Source organism: Silurus meridionalis, chromosome 4 (genome assembly GCF_014805685.1).
Source record: "Silurus meridionalis isolate SWU-2019-XX chromosome 4, ASM1480568v1, whole genome shotgun sequence".
NCBI lineage: Eukaryota > Metazoa > Chordata > Actinopteri > Siluriformes > Siluridae > Silurus > Silurus meridionalis.
The window spans coordinates 23794032-23808472 of NC_060887.1; the positions used below are offsets into that span (position 1 = coordinate 23794032).

At 37.2% G+C, this 14441-nt stretch overlaps 1 protein-coding gene across 2 annotated transcripts; it reads left to right on the forward strand.

Moving 5' to 3' along the window:
- The first annotated feature begins 496 nt into the window (after positions 1–496).
- oscp1b (organic solute carrier partner 1b) lies at positions 497–11479 on the forward strand. Of its 2 annotated transcripts, XM_046848398.1 has the most exons (11): positions 497–732; positions 3651–3805; positions 4196–4363; positions 4478–4558; positions 4716–4819; positions 5347–5475; positions 5770–5839; positions 5973–6112; positions 6262–6325; positions 8821–8905; positions 10117–11479. In XM_046848398.1, exons 1-11 carry the CDS (start codon positions 621–623, stop codon positions 10167–10169), a joined length of 1161 nt encoding a protein of 386 aa, XP_046704354.1. In that variant the 5' UTR covers positions 497–620; the 3' UTR covers positions 10170–11479. The 2 variants fall into 2 exon arrangements, with proteins under 2 accessions (XP_046704354.1, XP_046704355.1); XM_046848399.1 differs by having other exon boundaries at positions 498–732; positions 8821–11479.
- The last annotated feature ends 2962 nt before the right edge of the window (positions 11480–14441 follow it).

The following is a 14441-nucleotide window of genomic DNA, read 5'->3' on the forward strand; positions in this document are numbered from 1 at the left end:
GGCTAAGTCTCCACTGAAGGCCCAGGTACCAAATGCACAGGCTGCCACTGATATATACATATGACATACCAATAAATCATATTTTAAAAATGTAAACTTTTTTAGATGCTCTAAAACTAATAAAAAATTAATAAATGCAAAAGCCACATTGAGTTTAACCATCTTTAATTTTGACATCTTATAAATCTTAAAGTGGCTGCTTGTTGAAGTGCATGGGAGCATTTCACTTTAAACAAATTCACTCCTGCTGTTTTTTTCTTTCTGTTAAAAAAAAAAAATAAATAAATTTCAAATTAAAAACAGCATTCCAGTATGCAAGGTGAAGCAATTTGCTTCATTACCTGTGCTTCTACACCACTTACACTTTTACGTCTATTCAGGATTGGGCCTATTCTCCAGCCTATCACGTACTCTGAGTAACCGTAGGCTTTCAGCGCGCGTCACTCCAGTAAGGAGATTTCTGATTGGCTGTTGTTCGTCGTGACCTGGCAACCGAGTGGCGGATCCCAGACGCTCGCGCATCCTCAGTGCGCAGTATCTGATAGCGTTACACAGTGCGGTATTTTCGGGCCAGGCTGCGGTCATTCTCAGCGCGCTGGTTTGTGGGGGTGAACGGCAACATGTCAACGCGAACGCTGCCTCTTGTGTTTATTAATCTCGGAGGGGAAATGCTGTACATCTTGGACCAGCGCCTGCGAGCGCAGAATATCCCCACCGACAAAGCTAAGAAAGGTAACGATGGCTAACTCAGCGTGTGTTAAAACAGCAGACGTGCCTCTGCTTCTCTCCTGAATCTGATTATGTCCCCCTGCTGTTAATATTATTTCATTCATTTCCACTACTAGACTGCTTAGGCATAAACGGCAGCTGAACATAATTATTCAACATGTTCTTTTCATTAAATATCCTCACCACTACCACTCATCGAAAAGCTGTGCTGGTTGATCGATCACTAGTCATGTCAGCTGTCCAATCATCTTTTTGACCTGTGCTTGTGATGTTTTCCAAATATAATTAAAGTAACAAATGAGTCTTTACTTGGTAACTTGGTGTGTTATGATCTTGCTTATTAACCTGGAGATATACTGAATATATAATATATATATATATATATATATATATAAGGGAAGGGGGCATGGAATAATGGACCATCTTCCCTAGGATTGTGATCATTATATATTAACTTATTTATTTACACGTCTGTGTTTATATTGTACCCAAACAACTTACCAAGTGTTACAATTTCACATAGTTTGTTTACCCTTCAGGCACATTAGTAGTGATTGTCTAATTGTTTGTTTTTTGTCATGGTACAGGTACAATGCTTTCGATATTTTATTCGTTTGCTTTAGTATCCTGCCTGAGAATGAACATCTAACACAGCCGAACATCATTATTCAACACGATATTCTTGTAATCAAATATTGAACACACTTAAAATGTATTCAAAAATTAGTACAAAAGCCTTTGTTGGTAATGACGACTTCAAGACGCCTCCTGTATGGAGAAACTAGTTGCACGCATTGCTCAGGTGTGATTTTGGCCGATTCTTCTACACAAACATTCATCAAATCTTGAAGGTTCTGTGGGCTTCTTCAATGAACTCTGATCTTTAGTCCTTTCAATAGATTTTTAATTGAATTCAAGTCAGGTAATTGGCTGGACAATTCTAGCAGCTTTATTTTCTTTCTCTGAAACCAGTTGAGAGTTTCCCTGGTTGTGTGTTTGGGATCATTGTCTTGCTGAAATGTCTCTGTACATTTTTCTATTCATCCTTTCTTCAATTATATAAAGTTTGCCAGTATCGTATGCTGAAAAACAGCCCCATACCATGATGTTCTCACCTCCAAACTTCACTGTTGGTATGGTGATTTTGGGGTGCAGTACAGTGCCATTTGTCCTCCAAACATGGTGTGTATTATGTCATCCAAAGAATTACATTTTGGTCTCATCTGACCAGACTATATTCTCCCAGTATGTCACAGGCTTGTCCAAATGTTGTGCAGCAAACTTTAAACAAGCTTTAACATGTTTTTTCTTCAGAAATGGAGTCTTGCATGGTGAACGTGCACACAGGTCATAGCGGTTAAATGCATTACTTATTGTTTTCTTTGAAACAATTGTACCTGCTAATTCCAGGTCTTTCTGAAGCTCCCCACAAGTGGTCCTTGGTTCTTGGACAACTCTTCTGATATTCAGCAATAAGGTTGCAGAGGTCTTAATAATGGAACACCTTTATTTAGGCCATTAGTTGAGACTGAAGCAGCTGATATTAATTTGCAATGACGAGGGGCAGGATTGCTTTCTAATGTATATATGTATAATGTATATATATATATATATATATATATATATATATATATATATATATATATATATATATATATATATATATATATATATATTATTTGTATAGTCCTTCTAATAATGAATATTGCTCTTAAGTAGCTTTGCAGAAATTAATTGACTATAACCATACATTTTAACATCATATATTTTCCTCCCTAAGTTTATTTCTAATGAGAAAATCCATAAAATAGTATAAGGAAGAACCTTGAGAGAAATCAGAGTGAAAATGGAAACAGGTAAAGGCTAAAGGTTTAGGTGATGATTGAATTTAATCAGATAATCTAGTGTTTTATATATATATATATATATATATATATATATATATATATATATATATATATATATATATATATATATATATAATATAGTGGAACCCTGATACTCGCGACTTTGACACTTGCGACCTCGATAGTTCGCAACTTTTTATTTGGAACCAGACTAAGAGTAACTCGCGAAAAATCTGATAGTTCGCGAGAAGCCACGAGGTTCAAAAGTTCGGAGTAGCATTTCAAAACAGAGTTTGTACTAATAAATATAATAAAAATGTTTATAAATCGATTTAATTATTGTATTATTCAATCAAACATTTATGACAAGTAATTCACAATTTTTGTTACATTTACAGTACAGTACAATTGCCTTTGAGAAAGGAAGTCAAAATTTTTTGTTACTCACGAGGGGGTCATAGGGCATAAACGTAGACACAACTGTTTCAAGATTGCACAGTTAACAGGTTTTTTTTTTATTATTATTTGTTTTGGTTTGGTTTTTTTAAACCATTATGCGTTTTTGAAATGTGAAGTAGCCTGGATGAAAATGCATTCATGAAGTGGCAAAATGAGTGGGTGGTGTCACTATGGTGACTATGTAGCCAGCAATAGCTTTCACAAAGTGTTCAACGTTTCCTTTTGCAATCTTTATAGCCACTGTAGCAGGATGGATAGAGGAGGACAGAAAACGAGGTATTGTTGTTCCCCCACTTGCTTTGCTAATAGCCATATTGCAAAGTAGCTTCTGCCGGAAGCAGAAAACCCTGCTAATAGATTTAGGTCTTTTATTTGATCAGGACAAAACCATAAAACGATCCAATACATTACATTGTTACAATGCACTAGCAACATTGCATAGGAAAAGATTAGAAAAATGAATATTTCTGCAAGCACGCACCTTCACATGTACTGTCTGCTGTTGAGCTTCTAGATGGCAGGCTGCCTGCTTGCATTTCAATTCGAATAACATGAATGTATTCTCGGCAAATGTTTCTCTTATTTCTTCTATTTCTCTGTTCTGTGTTGTGACAGTGATGAATGATATCATCACCACAATGTTCAACAAGAAGTTCTTAGAGGAGCTTTTTAAGCCACAAGAGCTGTACTCCAAAAAGGCTTTGAGGACGGTTTTTGATCGACTTGCCCATGCTTCTATAATGAGACTTAACCAAGCCAGTATGGACAAGGTAACATCATGTTCAATTCAACCTTGTTTTCCTTCTAATACTATGTTCACACATACAGTGAGGAAGCAACTAGTCTTCATTCTCTATCAGTGAGAGCTGGCAACTTTTATCAACATGAGAGCATGTTGGTCTTTTGGCAAAATAGTTACATTAGGCACACTTTCAGACATAATAGTTTGCCTGGTATATCCCTCTCCCCCTAATTTATAACTGACTATAGTTTGAATATTGCTGGAAGCTTTTATTATGACTTTAATGTTTTTTTATTACTAGTCTACTTAGTAATTATGTGTGCAAATGGCTCCCTCTAGTGTGTATTCATATGTATGAACAGTAACTTTAAGAGTTATTCTGTTAATAGTTTTGATTTGGATTTTTCCCCATGTCCAGCTTTATGACTTGATGACTATGGCTTTTAAATATCAAGTCCTTTTATGCCCTCGCCCTAAAGATATTCTACTTGTGACCTTCAACCACATGGATGCTATAAAGGAGTTTGTGCGAGACACCCCCAGCATTCTCAGCCAGGTGGATGAAACATATAGGCAACTCATCCAGGTGGGGAAGTTGTACTGTTTTTAGGCAAACGCTATGTTTTATACACCAGCTATTTTTATCAGGGTTTTCAAGTTGTAATATTTCACATATTTGTTCTTTGTCTCTATCTTTCAGATATATACTCCTTTATCTTGTGGGGAATTTCAACTAATTAGACAAACATTGCTCATCTTCTTTCAGGATATGCATATTAGAGTAAGTTAATCTTCTCATTTACATATACACAAATATTCTATGTGCATAAATCATTATTTATTATCAATTCTAATATTCAAGTGATTCTTATTAAATAAGGGGTAAAAGATTTCTGTATAAGGGTAATAAACTAAATTCTGTTCGGCTGTTTTTATAGGTGTCTATATTTCTGAAAGACAAAGTGCAAAATTCCAATGGACGTTTTGTACTTCCTACATCAGGACCTCTTCCATATGGCACTCACTCCCCAGGACTCATACGGTATCTCTCTTCCTTTCGCATTCCTGCATGTAGCTGTCAAGTGAGATGAGGAAAAAGTGTGTCAGGATAGAAAAAATGGAAATAAACTTTAAGGGGGAAGTCAGCAGTTAGAAAAAAGTGTTGAAAGATGTGTTTCCTCTGTTTAGCCTTTCACTGTCAGCTATAAATGAACCTTCTTGGTTTTATTAGAACTGGTAGAGCTAATTCGAATTAACTCGGTTTCAGACGATTTTTGAATTCATCAAGATGTCATGGGAATTTCATTGTAAAGGTTTTGAGAGTTTAAATTGAAAGCCCTTAGCATTGTGTAACCTTGTAAGAGGACTATAAGAAACCGTATCCTGATGCATCCCTCCTGTTGTGCTTATTAAACTGTTAATGAAATATAATGTATTTCGAAGACACGTTCTGTGAAATCCAAACACGAAGACCTCAGCATTGTCTAATATTATTAGAGTACTGTAATAAACCGTCTGCTGCTGCTTCCCTCCTATTGTGCTTATTAAACACTCATTGTACCTATTCAGAATGTTTAGCTGTAATGGTGAGGAGGTGAAGAGGTTGCAGTTTCGTGATGGGGGAAACTACACAGCTGCTCTCCGTGAGGGTTCTTTCGAACTGTTTGGTGACCGAGTTATCAAGCTAGGCACAAACATGTGAGTCTCACTGCTCTACTTAACCTTAATTTGTTATAAAACAAAAAATCTTTTTCTTGTATGTAAAGCAAATAGCCTTCACTCTGACATCATCTTCTCATATAAACCTTTACTATTTAAATGATTACCCTAATTGTTTAAACCCTATGGTGATTGTAAACCACACAACATCCTGTGTAAATTGTTACTGTGCAAATGGTGTCCTATTAGAATGAGCACATTGCAGCTGGAGCTGCTTCATAAACCATGCTATTAAGATGTACAGATTTGCGAGTGTTGTATTTCTCCTAACAGGTATAGTGTAAGTCGCCCCGTGGAGACACACATGTCTGGAACCTCTAAGATTTCATCACAACGCACAAAGGTAAGGTAGTGAGTCTTTCGAATGGTTGTATACCTGTACACAAACAATCCAAATAGCCTAGGGATTTGTCTTTGTTTTTTGAACTGCAAGATATCATTATTAAATATAGTAAATAGCAATTATTTTTGTTAAGGTCAACACAATACCAAACCCACTGGCAAAAGAAGAGCTGAATCTACTTGCAAAACTGATGGGAGGTTTGGAGATTCGAAAACCAAGCAACACTGACTCTGGTTTCCGTGTCAACCTCTTTGCTACTGATGAGGAGGAAGAGTGAGTGAATATTTGACTTGATTTGATTATTTAATTGCTTTAGACAAGGAACAGAGTGTGTCTTGCACATGTTGATGCAATAGCATCGTTTTATTTCACTGAAACAACAATGGGTCTTTGAATAATTGAAATGGTCATTTTCTCCACAGGGAGGCTTTGATATCAAGACCAGCGGAGCTCTCTTACGGAGTAATAAATATTCAAGCAACCAAGGTAAAAAGGAATTTATTTAGAATGATACAGATTTAAAAAAAATTAAATCTGTAAATTGTGTGTGTGTGTGTGTGTGTGTGTGTGTGTGTGTGTGTGTGTGTATATATATATATATATATATATATATATATATATATATATATATATATATATATATATATTATACATATATACACACACACACACACACACACACTCACTCACCGGCCACTTTATTAGGTACACCTGTCCAACTGCTCGTTAACGCAAATTTCCACACAAATGCCTTGTTGTTGCCAGAGGTCAGAGGAGAATGGCCAGACTGGTTCGAGCTGATAGAAAGGCAACAGTAACTCAAATAACCACTCGTTACAACCGAGGTATGCAGAAGAGCATCTCTGAACGCACAACACGTCGAACCTTGGGGCGGATGGGCTACAGCAGCAGAAGACCACGCCGGGTGCCACTCCTGACAGCTAAGAACAGGAAACTGAGGCTACAATTCGCACAGGCTCACCAAAATTGGACATTAGAAGATTGGAAAAACTGATGAGTCTCAATTTCTGCTGCGACATTCAGATGGTAGGGTCAGAGTTTGACGTCAACAACATGAAAGCATGGATCCATCCTGCTTTGTATCAACGGTTCAGGCTGGTGGTGGTGGTGTAATGGTTTGGGGGATATTTTCTTGGCACACTTTGGGCCCATTAGTACCAATTGAGTATTTTTGCTGACCATGTCCATCCCTTTATGACAACAGTGTACCCATCTTCTGATGGCTACTTCCAGCAGGATAACGCGCCATGTCATAAAGCGCGAATCATCTCAGACTGGTTTCTTGAACATGACAATGAGTTCAGTGTACTCAAATGGCCTCCACAGTCACCAGATCTTAATCCAATAGAGCACCTTTGGGATGTGGTGGAACGGGGGATTTGCATCATAAGTGTGCAGCCGACAAATCTGCAGCAACTGCGTGATGCTATCATGTCAATCTGGACCAAAATCTCTGAGGAATGTTTCCAGTACCTTGTTGAATCTATGCCATAAAGGATTAAGGCAGTTCTGAGGGCAAAAGGGGGTCCAACTCGGTACTAGTAAGGTGTACCTAATTAAGTGGCCTGTGTGTGTGTGTGTGTGTGTGTGTGTGTGTGTGTGTGTATGTATATGTATATGTATATGTGTATATATTTATATATATATATATATATATATATATATATATATATATATATATATCAGTATCTTACAACTATTTTAGTATATCTTCCTATGGGACAGGTTGTATATTTATATATATATATATATATTGAATATATTTTAGAGTAGTCAATGTGCAGCTTGTATAGTAGTACAGATTTACTGTCCTCTAACATACATATTTGATGTCCTCAACATACAGCCATTATTGTCAAAATAGCTGGCAACAAATGTGAGTACACCCTAAGTGATAAAAGTTGTATGTTGCTTAAACCTGCAAAGCCACAGGTCCTATTCATCATGTTCATGTTTTTGTCTGTTTGACAGGACCATACAAACTTGTGTATCTTGTATTAAAGCAGGTAAACTTTGGTGCTTTGGGTTCAGTTTTCTCATACTGACCACTGGATGATCAACACGGAACCTCATGGCAAAAAACTCTGAGGATTTGAGAAGTAGATTTGTTGATCTTCACAAAGATGGCATAGGCTATAAGAAGATCAGTAACAGTTTCAAAGTGTTACTGTACAGTGGTCAATTGTTGACTGAGATGGTGTCCAGCATGTATGGCGACACCCTGGTAAGGAGCACCAAGAAAATTGCATGGTGGTAACATCATGGTCTGGAGCTGTATGGGTGCTGCTGGTACTCGGGCTGCACTTCATTGAGAGAAACATGGACTCCAGGATGTACTGTGACATTCTGAAGCAGCGCATAATGTACTTCCATAAGAAACAGCCAAAATGAGTTTTCCAACATGATATGACAACGAGCCAATACATACCCAAAAGATGACAACTGCCTTGCTAAGGAAGCTAAAGATGAAGGGGATGGAATGGCCAAGTATGTCTCCAGACCTGAACCGTATTGAGCACCTGGGGTGGAGAAGCTTTGCTAGATATCAATGGTGCTCATTCAAAATATTGCCACTTCGAACACAGTTTTGAAATGTTTACTTAGGGTGTACTCACTTTTGTTGCCAGTTATTTTTCAGCTATTTTCAGAAGAGGGTAAATCTGTACTGCTATACAGTATTGTGGTGTGTGTGTGTGTGTGTGTGTGTGTATATGTATATGTATATGTATATGTGTATATATATATATATATATATATATATATATATATATATATATATATATATATATATATATATATAATATGAAAAAAATGGCATGTTCTGACAAAATTCATGTAATAGTGTATCGTCTTAGTTATTTAAAGAATTACACATTAAGCAGATTCGCTGATATCAAAATACATAATGACTAAGAGCAACAGATTCCTTGACCACACTGGTCCTCTTCACTGTTTTTCAGGATAGCCAAGCTAATGCAGAGTTGGTAAAGATCATGGGGGAGTTCACAGAGTCAGAAGAACCAGTTCCAAGCTCCAGCAGCAAAGGTGATGACCTTTTGGCAATGATGGATGGCCTCTGATGTGCAGAGAATATACATTTGGATTTTGTAAAACAGTCTAGCTTGTGCATGGTGTGCTTCGCGGTCTCATGCAGAAAGCTGAGAGAACAGCCATCTTTTAAAATGCCAATAACTAGGAGCTGTGTTTGCACTGGTAGTCGATCATTGTCCGACACCATCCATCCTGTTTGGGTGCAGCCGATGTTGGGGATTCTTTAAATCTGAGCAGTTGCTGTGAAATCATAACTTAATGTTAATGTAAATTTCACTGGACAAACCAGTTGTTCCATCAACAAATGTCATTCATGGACATTAACTCCATGAAAATATCAATTAAAACTCGGGAAAGGTATTGGCAACCTTTTCAGAATATGAGTTAACCTCTGTTAAAACATCAGTACAATAACAAAGCACCAGGGCAGTTACTAAAACTGCACATACAAACGTTTACAGCTAAACTTAACCATAGCGTAATGGTTTATTGCGCCATACATAGCCTTGCCAGCTACAGGCTGGAATTAAAACACTAAGAAAAGTGATTTCCTGTGGAGGACTTGTAAACTGATGTCATCTCAGTTCTACCTTTTTTAAAATAATACTGACATCACTTTCATTGAGATTTGCACTTTGTGTAGCTGTGTTTTACCAATTTGTATTCCTATACCAACTCCTTGTGGAAGCTTTAATACTTATGTACACTACATCCTGTTCCTATCATAGCCTTGTTTCGTTATAATGTGATACCCTGTAATGCTTAGAGTAGCTATATATAATATAGTTCAACAAGGTAATAGAAATGCTATGAACTTTGTCAAAACTAAGGAGTATGACTCATGAGAAATAGAAACTACACCTTCTTTACAACTGTTTTTTTTTTATTAATTTTGGGTCATAATAACAAATAATCTGGTCCTAGGCAGGTTTCAGTATGAATTTAAATACAGCTTAGATGAACAACATCACATGACATATTACATGTGTTGTTATGTGGTTCACCAAAATGGAGAAGATATGCATAAAAACCATAATCATAAGTATATCTTATGATTCGATAGCTCGTAGAACCTTATTTTGCAGCAATAAACTAAAGAAATCATGTGCTGTATGACTTTTATCAGTTTCTCACATTGGTGTGGAGGTATTTTTGACTCACTCTTCTTAACAATATTGTTTTAGTTTTTATTTGTTTATTCACAGCTCTCTTGAGGTCCTGCTACAGCAATTCAGGCAAGTTGAGGTCTGGCCTTTGACTGGGCCATTGCAACATCTTGAGTTTGTTTTCTTTTAGCCATTTTGTTGTAGATTTGCTGGTGTGCTTAGTGTCCTGTTGCGATTACAGGCATTAGCTGCCAGACACATAGCCCCACATTTGACTCTAGAATATTTGGTGCACAGCAGAGTTCAGTGACTGCAATGATCTGTGGCCCATATCATAATCATCCCCCCAAGCCCTCCCTAAACCTAAGCCATGCTGCCTTCTTCTTGTTGATGTAAATCTTGTTTGCAGTTATAATTATGAGCTTTAAATTGTTTGGACATGGCCTTATAACCTTTCCAAGACCGATGGGCAGCCACAGTCACCTTGATGCCTTTTCCTCTTTGGCATTGTGTTAACACACACCTGAATGCTCCAGATCAGCAAACTACTAAAACATAAGCTTTTTCAAAGGTGGCCACACTTGCTGATAATCAGCTAATCAAGATGATTTGATCAGTAGCACTCAGCTATTGCATAGCCTTTTAATATAAATAATTAGCTTTTTATTTTTGTAATTATAAATAAAGACACGTCATGTGGTGGTGTTCATTTGAGGTTGTAGTTACCTAATTGTAAGGCCTGCTAAGGACCAGATGATTTTTATTATGTCCTGATACACAAAACCATAGAATTTGAAGAGAGTGTGCTTTCTTTCAGTCTATATATGAGAATCTCATACTTACACCAGAGAACAAAGAGTAAAGAGTAAATGATCATTTTTAGCTTGAATGCTGCATGCTTGGCTGCATGTGAACCTTAGGTGAAATAATGACAGATGTACCACAAATTCAAATCTGAACCCATAACATTTAATTAGTATTGACAAAATAAATTATCAGTCATAACTATCAGAGTTAGCTGTCTCAAAATAAGATCAATTAAAAGGTCTCTGCTTGTTGTATTCTTTGGTTCTGCATTTTTCATCTACCACACCCACCCACACACACACACACACACACACACACACACACACACACATATGCGACCTTTAGATTAGAAAACTGAATCATCTTTTTGCATGAAATGCACTTGAGTGCTATAGAGGCCCTGTAACTGGCCTTAGTGTTCAGGGTTTTTTTGTGTAATTTTCAGATATTTCAGTTAACATGTGAATTTATTTGAATGTATATTATTTTAATTTGTCACCTAGTAAAATTGTGTAAGATGTGTACAGATGTGTAAAGATTGCATAAAATACCCTCCCTATCATGTTTAAAATATGTTAACTTAATTTTCTGTGTTTTCAATCATTCATAATGTTTATTCATACATAATTCACAAAATAAAAATTAAGACATCCAATGTGTGCTCACTACCAATATAATAAATTAATTTCAGCATAATGTTAATACAAGCTATCGCCACGAATGCAGCTTGTGTGAATCATAGCACAAACAGTTCTTTTTTTTTTAAAGTACTTACTGGGGCTTGAAAAGACTTGGAAAAATACTGAAATCAAAAAGCCTATACTTTTGGGTTGCATGTTAAATTGTTTTAGTTTTACTTGAAAAAGAACTCAATAATGAATATGATAAACTTTGATAATGCTAAATAATGTGATTAGGGCAGATGACACCAAAAAGATTAGCAAGTTGAGCAGGAAGGCTGGATCCATATTGGATGTGTAGCCAGACGGAAGGAATGCAAGTGTAATTAGCTGAAAAGGGAATATTGCAGAAACGCTTCAGCATCATGGACAACACTGCGTACATATTGAATAACACAGTTCACTACACATACACTAGTCTGGGCTATTAGGGGTCAGTAATTTGTGCTTACTGTTGAAAGTGCATACTGGCCTGTTTTACTGATTTCAAGATCTTCACAACATGTGCAATCTTGTACTTTAATATTGCCACTATGTCCCTTGTGGGTATTTTATGACATTATCTACTATGTCCAGTGCATCTGGAAAGTATTCACAGGGCTTTACTTTTTCCACATTTTGTTATGTTACTGCTTTATTCCAAAATGAATTCATTTAATTATTTTCCTCAAACTTCTACAAACAATACCCCATAATGAGAATGTGAAAGAAGTTTGTTTGAAATCTTTGCCAATTCAGTTGATTGGACGTGATTTAGACTGGTAGAGATTGAGGGAAAGGTGAATGCAGCAATGTACAGAGACATCCGTGATGAAAACCTACTCCAGATCGCTCTGGAACTCGCTCGTGTCAAAAGCACTAAGCACTTAGCCAAGATAACAAAGGAGTGGCTACAGGTCAACTCTGTTAATGTCCTTGAGTGGCTGTGCACCGATGCTCCCCATCCATCCAGAGGTTGGCCAACCCCCGAAGCTCGCTAGGGCTGGGAAAGGGTTTGTTCTCCACTTAGAGACCAGTGAATACGAGCGGTACCACTGGCTTACAGCCTCTGAGGAGCGGTGCAAATTATGAGTCTGCATCTCCGATAAGTAGGTTGTATTTTATTTACATTTTTAACGTTTTTGTCATGTAATCAGACAAATATTGATTCTGAACTGCTCCAGATGATGTAGGTGCACAGTTGTGGTTGTAATGTAGAGGTGTAAAGCTTGCTTTATTAAAATGGTATTCACCCTCCATATGCGAAATGCCTCTCTTTCTGTAATGCAAAGCGCTGTTATATTGCATTTTTGAATAGTATTGTTGGTTTCTATAATTGCAACATGATATTGGTGGTATTAGGAGGTGGATTAAGTCGGGTACGTCCCCACTGAAGGCCCAGGTACCAAATGCACGGCCCATCACTGCTTATGCTTATAACTACCTGTTACAGAAAGATTTATTTCTACATGTGATGTGAATACACCATGAAAATAGTGGCATACTCTCAGACTGTGAAATGTGTGTTTATTTCTTCTTTTTTCTCTTGTTAATCTTGTCACATATTGAGTGACAGACAGTCTGCTCCTGTAGCAGTGCACACTGATCGTTGGCTAACGATTCAGACTAGTCATTATGTCCTGCTTCCTACCCTGTCTTTCATTCACCCACACAGCCAACACAGTAGGGCTTTTGATGACATTTTCTAATCAGCAATTCTGAAACTCTGCTATTCATTTGAATAGTCGTGGGAGAGACATTCTGCTCCTACACATGAATGAATGAATCACATTCACATTCATTCCCAATGAGAAGTCCAATCTATGTGCCTCTAATTTGTTTCTTAAACATATGCATGTGCTCCAAATTTAAGTCCTCACTTTAATTGACCCACAACATCAATGAACACTTCTTTATTACTATGCTTCTCTGTACCATTGTGATGACCTATTATTAACTTATTTTGTATCAGCCCAATGACATCAGTGTGAATTCAGATAAGCAATAAAACAAAACACCACAATCACATGCTCTCCATTTCAGCCATGGGTAAATGAAAGGCTGCCAAGCTATGCTGAGACTTTGCCAGAGATAGTAACTGTGGCCTTGATTGCTTATCTTTGTAGTGTTTAAGTAACTCTTTTCTAACATACCTGCTTTTTATTCATTGATCTTCAGTTCACTTTAATTGATTTCAGCCAGAATCACATTGGATACAGAGCCTCTCTGTAACCTATAATCTCTAGAATGCTGGGCACATAGCAATCCACCACGCACAGACACATTGGCAGCAAGGGACAATTTAGTTTAGCCAACCCACCTACTGGTATGTTTTGGGACGTGGGAGGAAACTAGACACGTGGAGCACATGCTAAACTATACACAGACAGTTACCCAAGCTCACAATCAAACTAGGAGCCTTGGAGCTGTGAGGCTCCACTGCCTGTTGCACCACTGTTCTTCGTATAGTAGACATAAATAATGACCTTTAAATGTAATTCTATTTACAGTGTTCTTTTCCAACACTTTACTATACACATTTCAGTCCAGACACTAATTTTTCCTTTCATTTTTTAAAATCTGTCTTCCCCTTTACAAGGATTGCCTACTCACAAAGCATGATTCACTCAGTTTCCACCCAGTAAACTGTGGGTCGGGCAATTTGAAGCCAATGGTTGATAAGTCTCATACTGCTAAATGCAAAAACTGCGCTGAGTCAAGGCAGGAAAATGAAACTGGCTATAAAAGAAAGGCTTGTATGTTGACAAGCTTCCCACTCTAAACTGAAGCTGTTGGTGTAGGTGGGCTTAGTGAAGAAACACTAAAATAGCACCACTTAGGGGTCTTGTGCATGAAAGAATAAGAACAAGGTGTCATCTGTGTAAGCTGGTAGTATTTACATCTGTTTTAAGGTAGAGGAAAGTAGTATATAATAAACCTGGGACAAAAGCAATTTGC